Source organism: Biomphalaria glabrata, chromosome 6 (genome assembly GCF_947242115.1).
Source record: "Biomphalaria glabrata chromosome 6, xgBioGlab47.1, whole genome shotgun sequence".
Lineage (NCBI taxonomy): Eukaryota > Metazoa > Mollusca > Gastropoda > Planorbidae > Biomphalaria > Biomphalaria glabrata.
In genome coordinates, this window is record NC_074716.1 from 34,024,523 (window position 1) to 34,051,427 (window position 26,905).

A 26,905-nucleotide genomic window follows, 5' to 3' on the forward strand; every position below is an offset into this window, starting at 1 on the left:
GACTCATTTCTCATACAATAAAGACAACACAACAGAAAAATACACATAAATACAACAGACAATATAAAGAGTTCATTCAGCGACTACACACAGGTATCTTGGTGCATTTCATGTTCCCTGATCAATGAGTGGCGGTGATAGAGTCTGACCGAGTGAGGTACGAACGAGTTTTGTACCGCTCCGTTCTTGTTTTGATTGACAGCAGTCGCCCACTTCGCGACGACCTGGCGTAGTTCTGATGGAGCGGGTGGCCGTTGTCTTCCAAGATTTTTTCGATTTTTCTTAGGCACGTTTGTTCAAAAAGTTCCTTTAAATGTGGTAATGTTGTGAGTGTAATTTTTGATGCTTTTTTAATGATGTTTTCTAGACGTTGCAACAGTTTAGATGAGGCGTTGCCTTGCCAACAACTTATTCCGTATGTTAGCAGATTTTGTACAGTCGCGCCGTAAAATGTCTCAAGGATCTTCTTGTTTAATTTAAAACTGTTGAGTTTGTATAGAAAAAAGAGTCGCTGGGCTGTTTTCTTTGTCAGAGTTCCAAGGTGGTCTTCCCATGAAAGCTTGTTGTTGATGATAACGCCTATTAGGCCTATTAGTGATTAGTTGTACTAAAGATGGTGTATTTTTATGAAAAAAACTGCTTGCATAGTTGATTTTAAAAATTAAATTTTTCACGTTCAGAAAAGAAAAAAGTAGCATCAGAACTCTGAAAGGTCTAAAATATCATGATGTCGGATTTTCAATATCCTTTCTAGTTTACGAGATCTAAACGGGACGGACAGACATTCCACACAAAACTAATAGCGTCTTTTCCCCTTTCGGAAGCCGCTAAAAAGGAGGTTCTAGAGACAGTGATAGAGAAAGATGGGGAGAGAGAAATAAGGAGAGAGAAAGAAAGAGAGAAGGAAAAAGAGAGTGAACGGACGTTCCAATTCAGTCTAAAAAATTCTATAAATCAGGGTTATGTTAGTATGTATATGTTAGTGGTAGCGTTGAAATGAGGACCGTTTATTGGAAGTTCAGAAAGAGAGAGAGAGAGAGAGGATGTTGTTTAATTGTTAATATACACCAGATAATAAGGATCTTGATCTTGACCGAATCTCATACCAAATAGCCATCCTGTTCTACATGAATATATTGTCGCAGACAGGGGCGGACTGGATGTCCAAATCGGCCCAGACATTTCTATACAGTACGGCCCATAAATTGTATATCATATGATGGGACTCAAAATAATGCATCGATAACAGTATGCATGCTCTATATCTTTAAAAGACATATAGCTCTTATATTGCTTGTTTGTTTTGTTTTTGATTTGAGGCACATCGGCACAATTTAGGCCATGTCGTGCCTGCAGTCCCTTAAGGACTACTCTCTCTCTAAACAACAAGGGCCAGATTCTATACAGTCATATAATTAAAATCAAGGTCTATTCACAGTTAAAATAGTAAAGGTAGTAAAAATTTAAATATTTGGTAAAAATCTAATGTAAATAGTGCATGTTCACAAATTCAGAAATCACATCTTCGTAGATAGCCCCACTTCCCGAATAAAGCCCAGTACCTTCCCAGGGTCGACATTATTAAATAGTGTTTTTAGATTAGTGGCTCTAAAATATTTCGCCCTGACATCCTGGTATCAGGGGAAATCAACGAGGATATGTTCCACGGTGAGGCGAGAGTCACAGTACTCGCAAAGTGGGGGCTCCTCTCTCTTCAGTACAAAAGAGTGCGTGATGTAGGTGTGGCCAATCCTAAGTCTGGACATGGTTGTGCTACCCCGCCTTGTCAGACCCTTAGATGTGGGCCGCCACCTGACATCCGCCACAATCTGCCTGAGTTTACTGTGAGTCTCAGCCTCCCATCGGTTCTGCCACTCTCGATAGGTGGCAGAGGCAATACTTTGTCTCAGGTCCGAGTAGGGAATTTGGGTTCCTGACACCGCATGATTTAGGGCTCTCTTTGCTTCTCTGTCTGCGGCTTCGTTTCCCTCAATGCCAACATGGGAGGGGACCCAGATGAAGGTGACATCCCTACGGTCGGCTGTTATTTGGTCCAACAGCTTCAGGCTCTTATGTACCAATGGGATGTCAGTCTTCATCCGCCCCAAAGCTTGCAATGCAGATTTGGAGTCGGAGCAGATTATAAATTTACTCCTTTCTGATGCTTTTACGGCCATAAGTGCAAGCAATATTGCGTGCAATTCGGCCGTAAAGATGGAGCAGCCATCGGGGAGTCTACGGGAGATTGTTTTGTTCCGAAAGGAGCAGGCACACGCGACCTTTCCCTCCATTTTGGATCCGTCTGTGTAGATGGTGCCACAATCTCCGTAGCTCTCCTGCAGTTCCCTAAAGTGGACTTGTAGTATGCTTGGGTCTGTATTTTCTTTTTTTGAAATTAAGGAGGGATAAATTTAATTTGGGTTTATTCATTAGCCAAGGAGGATTCTGAGGGGTTTCTATTTTAGAGATTTGGTCAATGGGTGGGGTTAAATTTTGGATGGGTTCTCTCATTCGAAGGCCCAACGGCTGTATGACGTTAGGCCTTCGATTGTATAATTCTACCTCTGTGGGGTTAAATATGGAGTCAAAAGCAGGGTTCGTGGGGTTGGATTTTAGCTTGACTATATACTGCATTGCAAGCTTTTTCATTCTTATATCCATGGGGAGTTCTCCAGCCTCCACATGGAGACTTGGGATAGGTGATGTACGAAACGCGCCGAGACAGAGACGCAGGGCAGCTTTTTGTATTGGTTCCAGTATTTTTAGGTACGACTTCCTTGCTGCTCCATATATTATGGATCCGTAGTCTAGCTTGGATCGAATTAGACTCCGATAGAGCAGCAGCAAGTTATCTCTGTCAGCTCCCCAGTCCGTATGGCTGAGTACTCTTAGTATGTTTAATGACTTTTGGCATTTCTTCTTAAGTTCCTTAATGTGGGGGAGAAAATTAAATTTGGAATCTAAGGTGAGGCCTAAAAATTTTGTAGTTTTCACGACAAGGATCTTCTTTTTGTGTATAAATAGTTCAGGGTCTGGGTGCAGTCCCCTTAGATTACAAAAATGCATACTAACTGTTTTGGAGTCTGAGAATTTGAAACCATTATAGTTTGCCCAACCCTGAATTTTGTTTAAACATAACTGTAATTTCCTTTCTAAGGTGTTCATGTTTTTCCCATAAGTAAGAATGACAAAGTCATCAACATACAAAGAGCACTTATATTGCTTTCTAATCGCTATGTTTGTAGAGCCTAAAAAGATGAAGTCTACTAATAGCATTGTCTACGGATGTAGGCTTTTACATTATTTTTTGAAAATGTGTTAGATTCATTTAGTATTACACTGTAGTCTGTAAAAGATGTTATTAACATGAAACTCATATAGCCCCTTATATATGAGAATATTATAAAACTTTTAACAATTTAATGCATGTCCTAGTGGCATTCATGAGGCCCTTTAGGTGGCACTACCGGCCAATTTGAGTACCGGCCCACCGGGCATTTGCCCAAATGCCCATATAGTCAGTCCGCCCCTGGTCACAGACAGTAAAGTACAAACACACATTCTAACATTATTTCGTGGACTTCCAAACAAAAAAAAATTGGTTACAGAACTTATACATTATTTAGGCTAGCAATAAGTCAAGAGTCAAACATGATGATGTTGTGAAGTATTCTTGAGTCACACATCTTTCAACTTCATAGTGATAAGATTGTAAACATCGACACTTGGTGTTAAAAAAGAGCAATAAGAAATGTATTTAGAGCACTACCGAGTTAATCTGATAAATAATTAGGTCTAAGATTACGTAGTCCTAGATTCTAGGTGTGGTGAAGCCATGAAAAGAAAAAGGTTGGTACTTTGAATTGTGAAAGCCTGGATTTAATCAAAGCCCAAACTCGTGTACTTTTTGGGGCTTAATTAAACGTTTGCACTCTAACTGTAAACTAAAAAGCTAATTACGGTTGATTTGTAATAAAAAAAAGGTTAATAAAATTCTGATCATAAATCAATATTTAAGATGAAAGAACAGTCAATATTTCATAATACTAGTAAGCAAAGATTAAGAATCATAACAACACTTGTAGTGCTAAACAGTATCTAGATAAAAATACACCTTTTGGTCATAGAAACATAACCCTATTGACACCTTTACTTTTCATGAGATTAATTAATGAAAAAAAAAACTACAGGTTTGTTTTTTTAAGTTGGGTAAACTGACATAATCTTGGTTGGCCTACTTTAGTGTAGGCTAAATATCTGATACCAGAAAGTTTAGATTTTAGAACACAGCACAATAAAAAGAAGCCAAAGAAATGTGATCATAACATTACAAATTCAAAGCCATGTGTTAGGATTGTTAAATGTTCTTAATGATGCAATGTGAAGAAATTGTTTTAGTGACTAACATAGTCACTATTTGAAATGCCACAAAGTTACTGTAGCATTACTTGTAGAAAGGTAAGGATAAATGTTCTGCTAGTTGTCTATTTTGTAGGTAAGGGTATGTTGATGAGTAAATAGATGTGCAGCATTAGGCTAATTCCGAATAACTTTAAATCTAGTCTTATAGATCTTATGTCATTTTTCTTCTTAAAATCATTTCTAATCGTTTCTAATACATAACTTTCAAATGATAGTCCATATCGGTACTTAGGGTGAGACTGAGTCTCACATTTCCAAACATATCTTCGTTTTACTCACTATTTTGCTGTCATTTTAATATTTTTTTATTTTGACTATATTGAATTATAGTTATTAATGGTAAAATTAGGATTTTTATGCTCTATATAAATTTTTATTAATTAATTTAATAACTTTTATTAAAATTAATTAAAATATTTTGTTTAAATGTACTTAATAATGTAGGCTACTGAAACCTGTAGTTTACTGCACTTATGTGCACTTTATTCCATCAGTAGGTATACTGCAAAGCTAATCTTTATTACAAAGCTTATATCCACTCACTCTGTCAATCCGTCTGGTAAAAAGTTTGTACACGTTATTTCTTCCACACCCAAACTCGGAACAAGTTGAAATTTTGCGCAAATATTTCTTGTACCTGATATAACAAGAATCATTAAAAAGAAAATTATTTAATTAACTATTGGTAGTAATAATTTTGTTTATATCAAACAAGAAAAAGAAATTATACTTGACAGATAAAGTGGTATACGTTGAATCTTTTACTTTGTGTAGAGAATTTGGTCGTCGCTTAAAGTTTGAAAATAACAATAAACCTTCTATTTTCATAAGCCCTTGCTGACACAGTGGTTAGTGTGTTGGCTTAAGGAGGCTTGAGCCCCCGAGTTTGAATCCAATTCGTACAATTTTTTTTTATGCATTTAAAAAGTTATTTGGTTTTTCTATTATTATGCACTTCAAACATGATTTCCCATATGAATGTTTTGAAATACAAATGTTATATTAAAACTACATTCGTTTTTAAGATTTTAGATTATCTTTTCAAAAAGTAAGCAAAAGGACACAACTTAAAACAACAGTTATTTTTTAGTTAAAAAATGTCTTCATTAACTATTAATTAAATTAATCAAACAATTTGTAAAATGTGATTGGATTATGCGCGCTAAGATTATATATACATTATCACAGCATTGTTTATACATTTTATATTGTATCTATAAACCTTTGTAGTAGATCAGACCCACAAGAACTATGACAAGAAACGAAGTTATATGATAGAACGTAAGGCCAAAGAGAATGACCAAGCTCGATCAACAGAAGACACACCGTCACGACGTGGAGACAGATTTATTGACAGATGCTCACCACAAAACAAAAACTACTCAACATGGTGCTGATGTTTTAGTATTGGACAGTGTCCACTCGTGGATCATTTGTTTCGGTAAGTTATTCACGTTTATCCTATACACTTACACGAGCAATTCATGAGTATATATATAAATATATATATTAATTTATTATTTCGAAAACGCTGCAACGATTTTCTTGGTGCTATCTTAATAGAAACAAACTACATCGCTAGTATTTATTTGCAAGAGCGAAAATAAAATAGAGCAAAATATGACAGTAGATTTTGGAAGAACAAGATACACGTTTGAGACCAAAAAAAATCCATTCCTGCAGACAGACGACAAAGAGAGAATCTAAATCAACTACAGGCGGATAATAGTTAAGTCTGCTCTGGATTTGACGCTCGCATCTTGGACTGAAATACTGCACTTCTTTCTCATTAATCTTCGGACTCAAAAACAAGCTTTAGTATTAAAATGTTTGAGTATCTTTACTCATTATTTACTGCATTTAATACAGGAGTTTGATTTGTCTAAGAGGTTGATTTAGTACACTTTTATATTTACACTGATTGACATGTATTTTAACAATTTTTTGCACCCCTCCCCTGCCCAAAAAAAATGTAGGCCTAATTGTTTTTGTATTTTTTGTTTTGGGTATTGTATTTTATATTATTATTATTCCTGTGAGACACTTTGCAGCTTTAATCATACTATTAAAATATATGCCATCTATGAGGGCCCTACACGGATCATAAAGTTTAGTTTAGTAAGATAATAACGATATCAATGAATTACAATAAATTATGACTTAGATCTGACTGACTTAGATTTGACTGTCTGACTTAGATTTAATCCAGATGTACTCCAAAATTATGCAGTCTAATATTTTATTTCGATACTAAATTATTACATTATAAATATAAATGGTAGGCCTACATTGTAACAAAAAAAAAATAAGAAAACAATAAACTACATATGATTCTTTTCATATAATAGTTAGAACTAATACATATTTATGTGATTCAATTTTTTTCTATTCTTACATGGCACAACATAATGTATTTACAATGTGCGTCGGCTTGTTTTAAATAAAGTTTGTTTTATTTGATTCTTTGTTACTGAAGTTACAGACCCTAAGAATTTATAAATATTTCAATTTTAAATATTTTTAATGTAAGCATTCATAGTTCTATTGATTTTTTTTTTCCTTCTTTTGACTAACAGCTAATTTTGTCATGATGACCTTAGGCTCTTCTTTTGGACGCACAATCAACATGACGTTTCTAAGTTTTGTGGAAGATTTTCAAGTTTCTCTCACGAAAGCATCTTTGGGATTTACCCTACAACTTGTCAGCTTCAGTTTATCATGTAAATGTTTTGTTGTTTTTGTTTTTACGAACCCTACTATTAGCAACTTTTCATGGCTGGATGGAAAGTTCAAAAAAGGCTTAAAGATTTGTCTAGAACTATTTAGATATTTGATGGGCCGTGCCCTTCACCGCTTGTGATTGTGAAAAGTAACTCTAGAGTTATAAAATAATAAAAAGCTTGTCTTCGAATCCGAAGATTAACGAGGAACGCAGACCAAGCTGTGACCTACATATTATGCCACACTCCAGGTAAGCATAACCATTGTCCGCCGGTGATCGATTGAGATTTTTTTTTTCGCCGTCTGCGTCTGTCCTCTGCAGCGGACTTTCTTTTGGTCTCAAATAAGACAGGAGTATTATACAGAAAGCAACTAAGGCTACTTGAACGCTTTCACAAAAGATTCTTGCGCGCCATCATATACGGCGGCAAGACCGCACTTCAAACAGCGATGTCCTTGCGAACGCCGGTATGGACAGTATAGAGGGACTTCTTATGGTCCGACTGTTACGCTGGGCAGGGCACGTATCCCTTATGGGGGACGAACGTATGCCAAAAGCAGTCTTTTTTTGGGTGAGCTAAAAGGTGGTCGACGTAACAGAGGTGTCCCACGAAAACGCTTTAAAGACCAGATTAGGCGCTTACTTGCCATAGCAGACATAGAAGAGAGCACCTGTTTGCATGCGTCTTTAGAACGAGACAGCTAGAGGCCACTCATAAAGGCCGCGGGATACACAATACAATAAATAAAAATAAATTATATAAAACTAAAACTTAGTACCTACTTAGATCCATATGGAATGCTCAAATTCCCATCGGAATGATAGATTAAAGATGAGTGTTATTGTAAATATTAGGCTATTATATATTTTTTTAACTAGGACTAACGGAAAATTGTCATTTCCAGAATACAGGCAGAAACATTTGAGCATGCTAATAGATCTGTTGTTTTATATATATATAAATATATAGTTCGTCCATCGTGGTTCGATGATGATCACTTTGTCATCCAGGGGGCTAAGGGCTTTGCGCTGGGGTTTTATGCCTCCTCATGTGGCTGGTGAGACCTATGTGAGCCCGGAATGTTCGGCCGCACACTGGGCAGGTTATTCCAGCTGGAGCTAGTGTCGTTTGTATTGCTTTTCTTTTCTGGCGTTTTTTTTCTGCCAGCGTTGTTCTTTTTTCCTCAGCAACCTGTGCGCCAGTTTTCACAGCGCGACGCCATGATGCTCTGTCATGTGCCTCTGTCTCCCAGGTGCCTGGGTCTATGCTGAACGCATTCAGAGAAGCTTTGAGGGTGTCCCTGTTTTTTTTTTACAAAGCTTATATCAACTCATTCTGTCTATCTGTTTAGTAAAAAGTTTGAAGACGTTATTTCTGTCAAACCCATTCTCGGATCAAGTTGACACTTTGCAATGGCGTAGACAATGCATGAATCAATAAAAAAAAAAAAGCAATTAGTCCATTAATTACTGTTTATTAAACTAGTAAATAAATCCTTCACTATTCACAGATATGGTTAAATATGTCTGGTTTCGTCGCCTTAAATAATTTTGTACTTTATTTCTCCCACATACATTCTCTGATAAAGTTGTAACCTTAAATAATTATTTATTGGCCCTAACAAAACATGAATCGATTTTTTAAAATACCACTTAGTCAATTAACTATTGATAATTAATTATTTAGTTTGATAAAGAAAAAGAGAAATTACTTCTATATTCTTGAGAGATATAGTTGTAAGAGTGGAGTTCTTTTCTTTAGACATTTTTTTTTGACATACTTTTTTTTTTATGTTCTGTAGCCATGCTAGTCACTGCCTTACTTGTACCTAAGACAGGGGAGAGAGTTACGTGCATCATTGGGTCAATACTTGGAAGTGTGTGTACAATAGCTATAGGTGCATCGCCCAATATTGCATGTTTTCTAGTTTTTATGGCATTGAAAGGTAATGTATCTTTAGTTCAATTATTGTATAATCTTTGGAATTAAGGTCTAATCTGAATTTGAAAGGGAATAAAGTTTGTTTTTTTACGTAACAGAAATAATGACTCTGAAACTTAAACACCACCATAGTCAGCAGCCTATATATGCCTTAATTTAATTATTTACATAATTACTAGCAATACACACTGACTACGCCCGTTGATTTGTTCCCAGAAAAGTCTATATATTGTCTATTTAGGATAGAATATACTCTCCTTTCATATTTTTTTTAACTTCCAATAAACAATCCCACTATCAAAGTTTGAAGCCCGTGATATCTAGTATGTTACATTCAACTGGAACCAGTGGTGTAACTGGAGATTTGGGGGGCTTTAACCTTTTTTTTTAGAGCCCCTGCATTTTGACATTCGATATCATGACATAGGGTTACCTTCCATGATAGAGTATAGAGTGTAGATATATCTTCCATGATAGAGTATAGAGTGTAGATATATCTTCCATGATAGAGTGAGTATAGAGTGTAGATATATCTTCCATGATAGAGTATAGAGTGTAGATATATCTTCCATGACTGAATCTAAAATGTACACAAAGACAAATATGGAAATGACAAACTCTACTGGTCTCTAACATGCACAAATTGTTTTTTAACAAATGTGATTGAATTAGATTTAGTAACAACAAGAAAGTGAGAATGTGTTCACCTTTCAGGTGTGTCTACTGGTACAACAGCAGTAGCATCAATCGCAATGATAAGTCAGTATTTTGACAAGAGAAAATCTTTTGCTACAGCTGTGGCATGTAGTGGGCTAGCTCTTGGTTCGATGGGAGCGCCACCTGCAGCAACGTATTTCATTGAGGTAAAAACACGTGTTTAAATTGGGGCACCTCGGGGGGAGAAATACAAAGAGAGATACAAAGAATGAAATGTGTTGTTCTAATAGTTTAGTGTTTTTCTTAGTATTCTTGCGAACACAAGGCATCCACATAACTCATTTTTTTGAGATAAAGTTTAAACTTAAGTTTCCTCTTTGTGGTTCAATGGTTTCCTAAGTGCAATGGAACTTTTGAGGGATCACAAAAAGAAGTTCACTTGACTTCACGTTACGCTGGCGTCTAAGATAGGAAAGGTAGTGAGTTAACAACTGTCTCCATCCTCTTAACCACTTCATTATCTTTTTTTTTCGAATGCCATTTTGCTTTTAAATGTTAGAGTCTTATATAAAATAGGAATACCCTAAGTTAATACTGTTACTCTAAAATTTGAAATTATGTAGGCCAATACATGAAATAGCTGGTATGAACTGGTACTCACTTCTTTCAGGTCTACGGTAAAAGAGGAGCATTTCTTCTTCTCGGTGCTCTGGAAATGAACAACATTTGTATGTCCATACTGTTACGACCCACTAGCAGATACACTCACATTGTTAAATCAGATGAAGGAATGGATGGTAGACCTAACGTGGAAAACCAAGCAGAACTTCAGAAGGAGCTAGAGGGAAACACTGATGACATTCAGGATGGAGGTACAAATACTGATGCCTTGTTAGACACGAACTCCGATCAGGACATGAATCTTAAGCATAAACAGACATCAATTGTTGATAAGAATCATGCTGCTCAAACCACAAACCATGATGTCAACAGAGCCAATCAAACAAACGTAAAATCACCAGAAGAAATTTTGTTGAAACCACAAGGACAGGAATCTTTCTCTAAGTTCAACGACTCTGGTAATATTCTAACCCATAATGAGTGTGACGCTGAGTCTGAACATTTAAATCTTGATATTTGGCGAAAAAACTCCAGACCTTCCCGTTCCATTTCCATTGAAATCAATGGGAAATGTTTCCATCACGACGCTACAAGTTTCAGTCGGTCAAACAGCAACATGACATCAGTTCGAGAAAGATTAAATTCTTACGACAGTCATTACAAATACTTTCAGCCTGATAGACTGAACATTGCCAGTACCTGGAGTATTATAAGCACTCCAGTAAGTGATGTTTTGGTCGGCTTTGAAATATGTACTCTGCAAGAAAACCCCTGTCTTTCAGACCAAGGGTCTACGGACATGCGCAACAAAAGTTGTTTGATGAGATTTCTGATGTGGCTCCACGATGCCTTCAACATTCATCTGTTTCAATCCTGGTCGCTCAGAGCTCTTCTACTCTACAATATTACAGCCGTCCTTGTTCTCTATTTGTCGACTTACTTCCCTACCATAGGAGCTAAAGCTGGACTTGCTCAAGACGATATAGCTCTAATGTTAATTATAAGTGGTGGCGTTGACTTCATTAGTAGATTAGCAATAGGAGCTTTCACTGACCTACATATATTGACGACCACACAGATTGTTGCCATAGCTCAAGCCATAATTGGTAAGATTCTTATTATGAACTTTAAAAAAAATGTTTTTTATGCAACTTGATATATAATCTTTAATCATAAAGAAGTCTGATAAAGTTGCAGCTTTTTAAAAGTTTAAATTTCAACGTAGTTAACAAATGTAAAGTAGTGCTAAGTTTTAAGATTTACTTTCACAAATTGGAAGTGTACAAGCATTGTTGGCCTGATAAGCATGACCAGTCGAGTGAACACAAAATATTGAGATAATACAAACACAGAACTCTCCATCAAAGATACATAGAAACATTTATTTCAATGTTTTTTTCATGTAATATATACAATGTCCATATAACAGGTTTCTTCTTTTCCTAATATCATTTGCTCCTAGGCACAACTTGTCACTTTACACATTTCTACACATCTTTTGAGTCCTTGATGGTGCTAGCAGTTATCATAGGACTGTTTGGTGGATTGAGGCAGAGTTTAGGAACTTTGATTTGTCTTCAGTTTATGGGAAAAGAACGCTATGTTCAAGCACTGGGCTTCCAAACAATGGTATCAACACTTACTATGGCTGTGCACCATCCATTGTTAAGTAAGTGTCACGATCAATGACTTTTATTCCTATATTCAGCATAAGATTAATTTTCAGATATGTATTCAATTAAGACTTGATTATAACTGTAGATAAACAAAGTATTTTACCCTAGACCACATGCTTTATGTCAACTCTAGATACATGTATTGTTAGTATTGCCCCCCCCCCCATATAAAAAAAGCAACCTGTTTTGTATTTTACTCATGCATACAAGCAAATTATTCTACCCAAGCTTAGAACATACACTTTTATTTATTCAGGCATTCTACAAACTTAAGAGAGTTAGTTGGAGAGGTATAACAAAAAGAAACAGAGATGCCTCTAACACCAACCTGACAGCAATTACAATAATGACATGATTGTTTTATTTGACAGGCAGCATCATGGAACTGAGTGGATCTTTCAATACTTCCTTGCACTATGTGGGTGTGGCAGCTTATTTGAGTGTTTTTATTCTGTTATTGGAACCACTCACTAAAAAACTAGATGCCAAAAAAAATTTACAAGAAAATGAAACATGAATTATCAGAAATAAATTGGAAAATGAAATTTTTTTATTGTTTTAAATCACAATCAATATTTCATGACAATAAACAAGATTTTTTTTTTAATGCTTTTTAAAAAAAGCAATACCTCCTTTATACAACTTATAGAGTACTTATTTTTCTCTTAATAACTAATGAATGTTAGATATAAAAAAATTGTTTCCCCTGATTTATCCCTCTCTACCTACAACCCAAGAAAGAATCCTAGTTAAGTGAATATATAGATCTACTAGACTTTATAATACTCCAATGATAGACAATGAAACCATGGATAGACCTCTAATATAGATTTAGAATATGGTGCCCAAAATAATCCCAAACATTAATTTATTAAACTCTTGAATGAATGTGGAAATACCCAAAGACATATAGATTCTAGTCCAAACAAGAAAAATATTTTCTAGTTTCTAGCAAAATTAGAATTTCTTTTTATACTTTGAAAAATTATAAGTCAAACTAGAGTTTTCCCAGGGTGGCTAATGAGCTAGTAATTCTTTTCTCAAAGAAAATCCTTAGAGCTGTTTTTGAGATCTGTGTCCAGGTTTTTCCAAGAAGGTTACATGAAGATATGAGTTGAATAGAGGAATTGTAAAAACAAATGCAATTACATGAAATAGCTTGATAAGAAACTACTTAAAAATAAACAACCCTCCAGTATTAAACTAATTATGCTTACAAAATGTATAGAAAAAATAAAAAAGTGAAATAAAAAAATAGCATGAATCAATTGTATAAACAGTAACAACAGCAAAGGTAGACACTATTTCTTTCTGTACCTATGACATGAAAGATTTAAACCTACAAATCAATAGCTTTAGCTGCACACCTCTGCTATCAAACAGGAACTTATTCCAACTAGAAAATATATTTTATCACAGATTTGAGAGAAAAAAATAAAATCTAAAGATATCACAACTAAAAATATTATACAAATTTAACATGGTATATTTTTATTTGTAAGATGTTGTATCCTTAATCCTAGTTCTTCCAATTTTAAAGCTGCAGCTGTGTCCCCAGCAACTTTAAGTCTGCCACTCATGTATGCATGGAAAGGTTTGAGTTGACCAAAAAGCATAGCTTGTAGATCAGCAAAACTTAAGCTTAAGACAGCAGAAGGATGGCCTGTGGGATCTGGTCCATGACCAACAGAACCTTGACCTGTGACAGGACACAAAAATATGTTGTATAAAACACTATTTTAAGTTAGATTTATATATTTATTAATTATTGTTTATAATGTTGTCAAGTGGTTGAATGTTGTGTCTATGTCAGAGCATTTGGATGCCATATGAAACACCCTGATATTGAAACTTTAAAAATCTCAAGACTTTTTACTGAGTAATAGATAATATTTCCAACCAGATCTAATCAGTACATGGCAACTATTGGAAAGAGTAAATGAAATTAATTACTACGGATACACTTTTATAAATTAAGAATAAACCCTAATTCACCAGCTCTATACTACAAAAGCTATCTTCAATAGGGAGTCACTGCCAATAACAACCATTAGATAGAACTAGTTATGGTTTTACCTGGCTTTGCTTGAGCTTGAAGTATTTTTATGTTTTTCTTGTTTACATTGTGCTCCAATCTGAACTTAGTCTTCATTTGATTTGATGTTTTTTTTAATGGAATAGGTACTCACCATTTTTCAAATCCAAATAATATGTCCCTGAACCAGAAACGTCAAACTGGAAAGTTTCACTGACTTTTTGTACAAGATTTTCATTCAGAGCTTTTTGAATGAGTAACAATATGCCATCTACATCAAGTGCTGGGAACAATTCAACATTGTTGACACTTTCTATAGGTTGAGTTTCAGTTGGTTCTTTCTTGTGCACAATGGAATCATGTAATTGTTTTGCCTTGTCTTCAACTGGTTTTATACCTCCAACAAAAGTTTGTAATAAGTTAACAATGGTCTCAGTGTGATCTGAACCTGTAGATAATGTTTTTATAGAGATAAATAAACTGTAAATATTTTAAATTTGAGTTTTTTATATAGAAGTTTTAGGATAGATACATAGATAATGACTTAAGGAAGAGTTAGGGAGTGCCAATGTGTCAAATAAGACAAACATAATAAATTAAGGAATAAAGGAACATGCTTGCTGTTACATGATATATTTGAATGGTTGAGAAACTGGCCTAATGCTAAACCTGATATGTAAAACTAAGTATTATTTAAATTAGTTTAATTTAATTTTTTGGTATAGCCAGAAAAAAAGTTATTAAAAAAATAAAACATAAATACAAATTTTTTTTAGCATAAATTATACTTCAATATCAATAACTCTTTGGTGCACAACTACTAGTGTGTTGGGGGAGCACTCAAATATGGCAGTTATATTGGAATTGCCAAAAGAAGAAAAAAAAAAGGATGTTCTAGCCAAAAAAACACCAAAAAAACTTGAGAACAAATCAATGGGCAAAGACGGTGGGTAATACAAGTAATCCTATAACTTTAAAAATGTGTACCTGCCACCAAACATTAAATTAAAGAGTAGCCAGCTAGAAAATTAAAAAGGACATTTTAAATATCTAAAAGTGAGATACTATAACATATGTAGGTAATGTATGTTATAAAAATAACCTGGCAAAAACAAAATGTCTAAATTAAATATTTCATTTCATTATATTACTTCCTATTGCACAAGAAAACTGCTAAATTCAAAGCATTTTGAGTCAATCTTTCAGGTAAAAGATGTTATTAAAATTGATTTTGTTTAAAGTAAAATAGAAATAGTTACTGGACAGAATATGCAACATTCATATAAATAATAAGCAAAATAAAAATGTTTACAAATCCTGCCTTGGTTTTCTGTAATGAGTTGAGCTAACTGAGAAATATTGAAAGGGACATCACTGCCACCAAATAATCCAGGAGGCATGCACATCTGAGCTGGCTTCTTTGTAGGAGGTCCTTGAAGAACTTTAATATGAGACCTGTTGATTTTTTTTTATTCCGAACATGTGTTAACTACATTTTGCATTAAAAAATCTAAGTTTTTCAATAAGTAACCGATAAAACTTAAAACTAAATATACTAATTGCAATTATTCATACTTACAGTTCGGCTCTTGTAATAGTGACACCCCAGTTCTGACATGTCTTGTTACTGCTTACCTAATATTTATAAATTTAAAAAAAATTAATTATATAGTTCTTTGATTTTTTTTTTTAAAGGGTGAAAAAACTTTTTGTAAATCAAATATAGTTTGCTTTTCCTTAAGAATTCCTTCATAAAAAAAAGTATAAAACAAAATTAATTAATTAACAAAGTCTTCTTTTTTTTATCTGTCATTTTGTTTTAAAAAAATATATATTTTGTTCTTTCTTTCTACAACTTTTACATTTATAAATACATTTTAGTTAAAATTGATACAGATACTAACAAATTTTTATTTTAAGATGTTCCAAAGCAGATTTTATAATTACAGTTGACTCTTAAAAGTCTGTCACTTTTCAATCCAACACACTTAGTAATTCAATACTGCAACAATGCATGCATCAGATGCACATACATTTCATGTGTTTCTAGCTTTGTTAAATGGTGTAATGTTCTAAGTGTACTACCTGGCATCTTTTAAGTGTTGAAGTTTTGTTATGACTAGTAATGAAGACGAGAAAAATAAGAATAATAATAAAATGTCAAGGGAAATTAAGGGGTATGACCATGATGCAGTTTCCACCAGAGGTGTAGTGGGGGGGGGAGGGGCAATGGGTCAGAATGCCCCAGGCACCACCCTCAGGGGAGTGGCCACATGCAGCCTATTTTACTTTTACATTGCCTTGGGTGCACGTTTGGCTCACTACGCCTCTGGTTCCCACTGCTATTTCTTCAAATTTTCATGGCATCAGGTGATCTACCATTTATGACACTAAACATTATGAAAAATAGGAAAAAATAAAAGATTTTTGAAAATAGATCAAAGATGAAACCAAAAGAAAAAAAAATTAGATCAAGCTAAATTTGAGGAAGCTCTTTCTTTCTTGATGGTCTAAAAGAATATTTTATAAAATCATAATTAAAAAGCTCTTAACATACACAGTTAAATTATTTGACGCTCAGGTAACCTTTGGTAATCTAATATCCCCCCCATTCTATAAATGTCAGATTATAAAGAGTCAACTGTAGATGCAATTAGCTGATAAATATTTGCTATTTGATCTGCATGTCTTAAAAAGCTTAAAAATAATGTCAATAAAACTGTGATGTGACTGAAACAGTTTTTCTGATTTTCTAAAATAGAACAATGATTGATATTTCTAAGGCAACAAAGCATTAAAAAAAACATTTAATTTTTGTTGTTTTTTTCAAAGATAATATTGATTATATCAAATATCATTCATATGATTGGATTGCATAATTGAAATTTAAATACTTTATTAATTTCATTAATATTTAATGAGCTAATGGAAACATTCAAAACATGACTATACCATTACAGCATTAGCAATAGCTATTCTTTCTCCCTCAATCTCTGGCAATTTTTTCTGCACCAGAAGATTACAAAGAGCAGTCTGCACAAGAATTCTGATGGAAAGATCTAAATTTTGGATGTTGGTCACAGACTTTTCTGCATCAACAATTTGAAAATAAATATCTGCTCCAACTTCAATAATGCTTTTGTCTGCAGTTATTATCTAAACAAAAAAAAGTTTTTAATTAAACATTTTTTTATCCAAATAAATAGCAAAGCAACTGAAATTATCTGACTATCACTACTGTAATTAAAAGAAAACTACATTTGAAAATAATCCAAAAGCTTAACCTGCTTAGGTGGAACACTGAATGCTTTTAATCCAATATTTACTTTTTGAAATGTATCAATGAGAGGAAACACCAGGACAATGCCTAGAAAATCAACCATAACCATTCAAACATAAATCACAAATGCAAAAACATTAATGAACAGGTATAGCTATATTATATATTATTATTTTTGGCATTATAGCATAACATGTTACATGATTACAAAATAGGGGAGGGAGAGAAGGTTTTTAAAGGACAAAACCAGTTGTATTTGCATTGCAATTACTCCACATTTAAGTAGCCTATTACTTAAGTAAAAACATCACTGGTATTAACAATGTGTAAGAAATTCAATCAAGCGACATATTTCATTTTGTCTCACAAATCTCATAAAAAATTCGGTCACTACTTCCTTCAAGGGGCAAATGCCCTTGTGGAAAATAAATTCTCTATTGGTAACATATCTATGTATTTTATTTCTAGAATCCTTCTCAGCCATCACGTTTAGTTTTTTCAACCTTCCAAGTCTTGAAGCGTTGCTGGTGATAGTACAGAGGAGTGGATCCTAGCCTCCTAACTTACTAAGATCCTCCAGCGCTGTTCATCATTTTGGGCGGCAAGTTGTCTCCACTGGTCTCAAGGCTATTTGATTCATTTGTTCAGCCCGATTTTGTTTGCTAGTTTGTTTGTTGATGGCTAGCAGAAAGAGAAATGGAGATAAGATAAACCCTTGTTTCACACCTGTTTCAATGTTGAAGAGCTTCATTATGTCTACTCTATCACAACAACTTGATTTGCTATAGAGATTTAGCAAAATCAAGAGAAATTGTTCTGGGATGACAAATTCTCTTGCTTTTTTTTTTTAGAGTGATTAGCTATCAAATGCTTTGTTGGTATTCCAGGCTTTGCTCAATGATGGTTCTGGGGACAAAAATCTGTTCAGTGCATTATCTGCTTCTTCTGAAGCAGTTGAGAAACACTAATATATTGTTAATCAATTACTTAAACTCTGTTTAGTCATTGGTTTTCCTGGCTGATTCAGGCAACCCATTTCATTCCATAATGGCACTAGGGAAGAAGGAGCACATTGGCCACATAAACAGCTGAACTCTTATTCACCTCCTCTGTGCATGTGTAGGTAGTGAATGGAGAATTACATACTAATGATCTAGGTAAGAAAAAAATTTCTTTACATTTGTATAAATGTTTTTCTAAGTGAGAACTTATTTATGAATACCTGGTCCTTTAGATTTTAGAAGATGACCAAGTCTAAATACAACAAGTCGCTCATTTTCTGGGATTTTCTAGAAAAAAAAATTAAAATGTGTTGAATGAGAAGTATACAACTTTCACAAAAGTTTTAGTAACAATTTAAATGACAATTATAAAACAAAAATAGTCTATTCAAATTAACAATCCTTTATTTAAAAAATAAAAACGCTATAGATATTTTTACCTTTAAAGTAAACCAAATAAGCACTGGAAACATCATAATGTACATCACAAAATATGCAAAAAGTAAACAGAATCTAGCAAGCCTGTCACTGTTAAGCTGTCTTGCTGAAAAAAAAAGTTATTTTTTTTAAATGATAAAAAAAAAAAAAAGATAAACAACAAACAAAAAAAAGTCAGCTTTTAAAAATCTGGTCCACATTGCAACTGTTTAGGTTCAGATCAAATACATAACATTGCTTATCATAAAGTTAAACTAGAAACCTTCAATTACATTTCACTAATATATAATTGAACTGTGATTGATTTTAGACAGTTTAATTATTTATTGTACATATTAATAGTTTGGCACCTTAGTTCTTTCTGTGAGCTATAAAAGTTTTTTTTTTTTGCTCAAAATCTTACCTGAACTTTTCCAAAGATGTTCATTTTTATTAACATTTTAATGTGTTAAAAATAAATACTTCATACTATGTGTCCTGTTTGATGGTTGTCTCTATTTGCCTTATATTGTGGGTTGATTTTATAACTTATGTAATAGTTCATCCCTTTAGTTGATTGCTTCCCATAAGTTGACAACCATATATACAATGTATAACAATGTTTTTCTGGCACTGGGTACATAAAGGTGTTGATTCACTAAAAAGTGCATATTTCAACAATTTTAATTGAAATGTCATCATTTTTCTCTCATTGTATTTTGATATTATATATGGTTAATTTAAAATTGTAAAAAATGTATGAAATGGTGTGCATGTTAATGTAACATTAAATCCCTGGAATAGGTTACAGTAAGATTTAACAAACACCAGGGAGTAATGAATGAATGATATTTTGAAATTCCCTTATTTCCTATCACATCATTTTACTCTTGGCATTTTCACCTTTTAGTATTACATTAATAAACTATTGTTTTGGTCCTGAATAGTCTCGGTGGATGAAATACTGAATAACAACAATTTAATTGCCTTGGAACTATTTTTCATTAAGATTGTTTGACCCTTTGTTACTGTGAGTTTTATTTGATATTTTCTTCAACATACATTTAAGAAAATAGTCCTACATACAATCTCTGAATTTTCTTTGGCTTTTCAGCTCATTATCAAAATATTTGAGAGATTTTATGATGCTTTTTAGTGCTTCCTACACATCAAACACTCACATAATATATTGGCTGAACCTCCCCCACTCCAAATTTGAATGCTCTCTAACATAATTTTGGTCCATGAATTAGAGTATATTACCTTGAACTAGAATGGCCTGCTTCTATCTACCTCCCATACACAAACACATACTTCCGGAATGAGAATTCTAATATAATATCATAATTCTCACACACCCCCTCCCTTGGAAAATAATTCTACATACACAATCAATGATTTTTTTTTTTTACAGATTCTTATTCAATATTAGTTCAATAAGTATTTCATAAGCTCTATGTTGCTTTTTGGTCAGACTTCTTTTTTTTTCTAATCTCTCTGGCGTCACAACGCTCTCTTACCCAAGAATTCTATTATCTTTTTTTTACCTCCACCTTCAACATACACAATAATAGAGTTATACCTACATTTCATTTGGTTTTTATACATTTTTACATACAAAAATAATGGATTCATTCCATGTTGACCCAAATAAAACAATGATTGTTTTTATATAATTTCTACAAAAGTAAGTTACGCGCCAAGCAGTGCTATTGAAAGTTGCACACAAAAAAAGTTTCAATATTGCTTAAAAATAAACGAAAATATATTTTTTTTATATGTCCACTTTAAATAAACATATTGGGTTGAAATTGTGCAGATAAATCTAAATTAAATGGAGGTAACACTCAAAGGATGAAATAACAAAGGTGAAAAGGCAACAATATAAAGGTAGTCAACATCGATAAATGATGTCGAACAAAAGGGAAGGGAACGGTTAATGTAATATTATCTAAATATGTACTTCAAAACTAAAGCCGACCTTACTCTAAGCCTGCCAAAAGTCTTCTGTTTACTTTTCGCTACAATTCCTCTAATCCTAGTCTTGTTTTTTATATTCACATCACAGTGTTTAAGCAAAACTTTTCCTTTCTATGAAACAAATAACTTTTTGCAACAAATTCCTAATCCTGTTATAACAAGAGAGGGATAACCGGTCATTAGAAAGGGTCTATTTTGCAAAGAACATTCATAGCAGGGATCGCAATCAAAGTGATGAACCAGATGAAGAAATTAATTTTGTTGATGACAGGAAAAATCATTTTTAATTGTATCCATGCATGGTAAATAATTGAACAAGTGTAAGTAAATCTGATTCGTGACACAGCTAGCAGTACTCTCATGGTCAGAAGGGGGTAAGTTAAATCTAGAGACTATCTCGGTTATTCCAAAACAGTTAGATTGGCAGACAGCATAGTTAAAAGATTCCAAGCTTGCAAGCATGGTCTTTATTAAATCATATTATAGACATTCAAAGGTTCTGTTCACTACGTATTAAAACTTCTTGTTCAACATCATTTACCAGCGTCGATTACCGTTGTAATGTTGTTTAGACTTATCTGCAAAAGATACAAAGCAGAGGGGCCTAACATACAGTAGTTGATCTTAGCATTTAGCTATTTCCAATGTCAATATAAGTGTTGAAGCTCTGTCGAAATTGTTTCTGGAACTGCCAGAGTTGTTTATAAAATGTTTTGTTCATGTTTCGGATGATCCTTACGAGTTGAAGATAATCTACTTCCCAGTCCAAACTATCATTATCAATGAAGATTATTAAAATAAATATCTAGATCTATAGCCAAGAAATTTAAGCTGTAGACTTTAAAGACAGCATATAATGTATATAGTATATTTTATATAATATACTATACATAAGAATTATTTACTTTTTTTACTTACTTTTTTGTTTTCCTTGTTTTCCCAATGATCCATTATTCCTTTCATACGTAAAAATAGATCGAAAGTTTGGACTTTGATATCCATTTGAACTTGTGTTTTTATTGTAGGAAAATATTGATGAGAAATCAAAAGCTTGACCATAGTCATCAAAATCACTACTTGGTAATGCAGTGTATTTAACAGAGTGAGACTGAGAGGCCATTTTAAGTCAATAAGTGTCTCTAGTTTCTAACTCTAGGACTAGACCTAGAATCTAGATCTAGAACAGTACTAGAGTAGAGTGATGAGTCCAGTGTGAGTTTACTGTGAGTGGTGACTCGCGAAAACTAATTGTCTCAAGAATCTATCTAGATCTAATCTAATTTACTGAGTTAAATTGTTAAATCTAACTTGAATTTAAGACGTCTAAGACTAGACTAGAGTTGACTAGACTGTCACTAGACTAGAATCGACTACACTACATCTAGTGACTCTACTAATTATACTTAATACTATCTAGAATCTAGTGGCTAGTCTATCTACTAATCTAGAGATTTAGATTTTAGATTCAAGACTCAATCATCAATGCATGTCTATACTAAGTATTACTATCTCTACTCTATACTGACTAGACTAGTTAATAAGTTATACTCTACTTATAGACTAGATAATTAACTAATTAAGATTATAATCTAGATCAGCGTTACAAGCTCACACTCACAGAATTTGAATACTATTTAAAAGTATTTATTTCAGAATACCAATAAATGTATAAATAGATCTAAATAAATTTCATAATTTGTTACAATTTGAAATTTAAAAAAAAAATGGTTGTAAAAAAAAAGGAACTTTTTACTTTAACTTGGTAAAGAACTTTTAGATCTTATAAGTTATATTATTAATTATATTTTGAATGATGTCAATTATGTAAGTGCCTTACGCCTTAGTCTTAGACAGTGGTAATTATTAGAATTAGATCTAGATCTATTATATGAGATCTATATTAATTATGAGATCTAGATCTAGTTTTATGTTCTGTGCGCTGCCATTTTGTTTGTTGATATCTACAGAGGTGTTGCCAACTTGTAAAATGTAGATTAGATCTATGTGGTATTTTTAATTTTTGGGTACATTTTGTTTACCAAAGGCTTCGACTGCATGTGTACTTAAATTAAATCTTGATTATCGTTGGTTTGGTTGTTTTGTTTTTTATTAATGGTTGGATGTGGTTGGTTGGTTGATTTGTGGTTGGCTGGTACTTTGGTTGTTTGTGGTTGGGTGCAGGGCCGGCATTTGGTAAGTTGGTTAGTTGTTTAGTTTAGTTGGTTGGTAGTGGTTGGATGGTTGGTTGATCATGAATGATTTGTTGTTGTTGGTTGGCTGGATGAATGGAGATTTGGTAATGGTTGGTTGAACGACTGGATGGATGGTAGGGTTTATGGCTGTGGTTGGTTGGCTGTTTTGTTTGATAATTGGTTAGTCGGTGGATGTTATATGCAGCCATTACTGCCTCTTCTATCGCGGGTGAACCTCCCCCGCCACCACCCATGGCTAGGAGACTGGAGCAAGAGTCCATGACCAGCACTACATATATAGTCGCGCTGGTTTCCTGTAAGCTCAGCATCCGTGGAGCATGCGGCGAAGCCACATATGGACCAGAGAGCTTGTCTGGGTCAGTCCTGTTGGGTAGACTGCTAGGGTCCCATACCCGGATCTAGTGGGGTGCTTCATCCACTGGCGGATCCAGAACTTTGGCGTGGGGGGGGGGGGCGATTTTTTTCCAAACCCTAACCCTAACGCCCAGTAAACCCTAACCCTATGCATAAACGTGCGTATATGCTGTACGCACGTTTATGCATAGGGTTAGGGTTTACTGGGTGTTAGGGTTAGGGTTTGGAAAAAAATATATACATATATAATATATTCGATATGTGAGAATAAAATAAGACTGTATCTCAATCTTCGGCGAAAAAAAAACAACAGAAAAAAAAGTCATGTTGAGGCCTTTCTCTTGCAAGCTTGGGGGTCTAAGAAAGCATTCTCCTGACATCTACAGCTCATTATTTATCAGTGGGGTTCGGGGCGAAGCCCCAACGCAAAAAGCGTTTTCTTGCATTTTTCACTGCAGAAACGCATTCTCCTGACATCTACAGTTCATTGTTTATCAATGGGGTTCGGGGCGAAGCCCCGACGCCAAAAGCGTTTCCTTGAATTTTTCACGGCTGAAACGCATTTTCCTGACATCTACAGCTTATTATTCATCAGTGAGGTTCTGGGCGAAGCCTCAATGCTAAAAGCGTTTTTTGGCATTCTTCACTGCAGTAACGCATTCTCCTGACCTACAGCTCAATATTCAATCTATTATAAAGGACCTTTTGAATAATGTGGAAAAATATTATAATATGAATTTATAGTCCCTTAAATACATTGCAAATACAACCGATTTGTTCTTTGAAAAGATAAGATACCCCACATATTTAGATTAAGGTTTTGAGGATCGCCGACGAAAAAAAAATATTCGATTAATAATATTCAATAAAATTGTAGCATACATTGTGAGTTATAGTCCTAAATTTATTTAACTAGAAAAATATGAGATAGAGTAAAGGTTGGAAAAGGTCGACTAGGAAAAGATTATCTGGCTTTTGAACTCTAAACCTAAACCCTAACCCCTAACCCTAACCCCCCACTCAAAGGGTTTAGATGGGAAGGGCAGTAGAGGTATTCGATCCTCCCCTTCCAATCGGCCAAAGATGAACGACATAATATAATCATATAGATATTTAATTGATTCTATTACCAAGCTGTGATTTCTGCAAATAAATAGGATCGCCCCCCCCACTGGAAAGTTTATGGTGGGGGGGGCGGATTGAAGCCATCGCCCCCTCCCGACCCTACGAAATCGGCCAAAATACTAGAAGGGGGGGGCGAAATAATCTAAAAATAGGTTGAAATATAAATAATTAGTATATATTATTAACATAAGTAATAAATTCGTATACAAATTGTGTGAATTCTATACAAAAATTCGTCCGCCTCCCCCCTTCGGGAGGGGGGGGGGGGTCGGCCGAGTGGGGGGGGCGGCGATCGCCCCTACCGCCCCCCCCCCTGGATCCGCCAGTGGCTTCATCACAGACACTTAGCCCTTATAGGTGTAACAGTTGAAGTACTGTTGAAGGCATTTGATGGGTAGGACTTAAGCGTTTTTGATGTCAGTTTTTGCAATATTGTAATATATGTGTCTAGCCTAGGTGGCTCCGTCCTGTGGGGTGGGCAATCTCCTCCACGTAGGGAATCATTTCATAGGTATACGTTCAGAGGAGAGTCAAGCTTGCTTTGATAAATGAGCCGCTATGTGTAAGAAAGACTACATTTTAATGCAGTTCTTTTCTCTTCATTCCCGAACTAATATGGATGTGGGAAATCGCAAGTCGATCCTTTTATATATATATAGTGCTCGTACGCTTTTAGTAACCCCCCCCCCCTCTCTCTTCTTAAAGAAAGCCACATTACTGAATATTTGTGCGGCGTTTGTTGGTCTTGTCTTAAAGGTGTCGCAAATAAAACTTATGGTCTGAGCCTGCACTCGATCGAATGATTCGAGAGACTTCGCAAATACTTGCGTATACTAGGACAGTATCATCATCATCGTCAAACTCCATTAGAGTGAGGGCTTGAGAGGCTCAAGCCTCCACCGCGGGAAAGTGCGGTCAGGGCGCCTCATGCGCTCCCAGACTCCACGGGCTTTTTGGGACTTGTCCCAGCACTCAAACCACTTTTCCATTTCTGTTTTTTGTATTTTGTATTTTGGTACCTTTAAAAAAAGGTCTCCTGCCTCACTCCACTTTCGTGGATTAAACCCTGCCCATACGAGCGAGTGGTTGAATTAACTGGGATAGTATAGATGTACTCAATTTTTTATCGGAAGGCTCCTTGGTATAGTGCGCTTAGCATATATGTCAGCTCTGGCACCCTGCTTTGTGCTGCATAACTTTCTAGGTAGCGCTTACTTCTCCGAAGCCTTTCTTTCAACGTCTGGATGTGCTAGTGCATTGCCAATTTTCTATCTTGGGTGACCCCTAGATATTGGGGCGTATATTGATGTTGGAGTCGCAGCCCACCGAGTGTGAACTCGAATGTGGCCTCTATAATAAATTTTGTTCTAGTATAAATTGTGAGTTATAGTCCCAAAGTTATTTATGCAATAGAAAAAAATCTGATTGAGTAAAAGTTAGGAAGAAGGAAACTAGGAAAAAATATTTGGGCTCAAAACTCATCTCAATTTTTACTGTTATACTTAAAAGCCTCTCATGATTTCTACATTTTCCAAAACAAAGTCTTTCTTTAAATTATTATGACGAATTGATACACAATTACATTGACGCCATATATATTTGACTATTCTGTCATGTTTTCATTGGAAAAGGGAAGTGGGAGGTAGATGGATTCGATTAGTCATGTAAGAATCCTCTCCCATGATAGCAAAGATTTTGGGCCCGGTTAGGGCCCCAACTGAGCAAGCCCATGCTAATAACCACATGGGCCCCATTAGGGGATGAACAATGGCCCAAACGTGGTCCCTTAGAGTTGAGATTGGGCTCAGTTGGGGGGGGGGGGGGCAGAAAATCCCCTTGTAAAACCATGTGGGGCCAGTAAGGGGAAGGACTTGTGGGCCCCAACAGAGGAAAGATACTTGGCCCTTTGGGGTGAATCAATGAAAGCTCAAATGGGGCCTTTAAGGGGCGAGTCTGGGCGCAATCAGGGAGCCCAGATGAAGCCCTGATGGGGCCAGTATGGGGCAAACATTGAGGGGCCCAAACGGGCGCCCTTAGGTCTGATTCTGCTGATGATTGCATTTGACAATAGAGTATAGGGGTGGGGTGACTGGATATAAGAATTTAATATTTAGTATATTTTATTATATATTAAAGACTGGCTGTGTATATTTTCTTCACTAAAATAGAAAAGAAATTTAAACTATTGGTCTGTCCCGGGGGGGGGGGGGGGGCGGTAGCATTTATCACCCGTCACAACCGTCCTACACTCTTTCATTTTATGTTTACTAATGATTTAATTTGCGATTAGAGTTTGGTGCGACATAATATACAATGGGTTTAAATATCAATATACCCTCGTAAGAATTCGTGTAAAAATTGTGAGATTTCTCTTCTAAAATTTGCCCCCCCCCACCTCCCAGAGGTTGGTCGAGTGGTGGTGGAGAAGGCGATGTGAAGATATCCCCTGATGCTTCACCT

At 34.9% G+C, this 26,905-nt stretch overlaps 2 protein-coding genes across 13 annotated transcripts in view; one reads left to right on the forward strand and one right to left on the reverse strand.

Moving 5' to 3' along the window:
• The first annotated feature begins 3,713 nt into the window (after positions 1–3,713).
• LOC106066812 (uncharacterized) lies at positions 3,714–12,585 on the forward strand. 4 transcript variants are annotated; one of them, XM_056031757.1, is made up of 8 exons: positions 3,714–3,849; positions 5,653–5,863; positions 6,999–7,142; positions 8,947–9,090; positions 9,801–9,949; positions 10,414–11,470; positions 11,827–12,033; positions 12,412–12,585. In XM_056031757.1, exons 2-8 carry the CDS (start codon positions 5,719–5,721, stop codon positions 12,555–12,557), a joined length of 1,992 nt encoding a protein of 663 aa, XP_055887732.1. In that variant the 5' UTR covers positions 3,714–3,849; positions 5,653–5,718; the 3' UTR covers positions 12,558–12,585. The 4 variants fall into 4 exon arrangements, with proteins under 4 accessions (XP_055887732.1, XP_055887734.1, XP_055887731.1 ...); XM_056031756.1 differs by lacking the exon at positions 3,714–3,849 and adding an exon at positions 4,180–4,458; XM_056031758.1 differs by lacking the exon at positions 3,714–3,849 and adding an exon at positions 4,180–4,458 and having other exon boundaries at positions 5,656–5,863.
• LOC106066807 (stomatin-like protein 1) overlaps positions 11,728–26,905 on the reverse strand; it is a 29,179-nt gene continuing 14,001 nt past the window's right edge. The window contains exons 1-10 of one of the 9 annotated variants that reach the window (XM_056031765.1): positions 22,591–22,741; positions 21,672–21,760; positions 18,797–18,900; positions 18,578–18,644; positions 17,360–17,442; positions 17,028–17,231; positions 15,655–15,710; positions 15,397–15,530; positions 14,230–14,523; positions 11,728–13,739 (exon numbers count right to left, since the gene is read on the reverse strand). In XM_056031765.1, coding sequence (XP_055887740.1) covers positions 13,516–13,739; positions 14,230–14,523; positions 15,397–15,530; positions 15,655–15,710; positions 17,028–17,231; positions 17,360–17,442; positions 18,578–18,644; positions 18,797–18,841 — 1,107 coding nt within the window. In that variant the 5' untranslated portion in view covers positions 18,842–18,900; positions 21,672–21,760; positions 22,591–22,741 and the 3' untranslated portion in view covers positions 11,728–13,515. Of the gene's footprint in view, positions 13,740–14,229; positions 14,524–15,396; positions 15,531–15,654; positions 15,711–17,027; positions 17,232–17,359; positions 17,443–18,577; positions 18,645–18,796; positions 18,901–21,671; positions 22,038–22,590; positions 22,742–26,905 lie in introns of those variants that run through there. The other 8 variants (XM_056031760.1, XM_013225896.2, XM_056031767.1 and 5 more) reach the window with 8 other exon arrangements.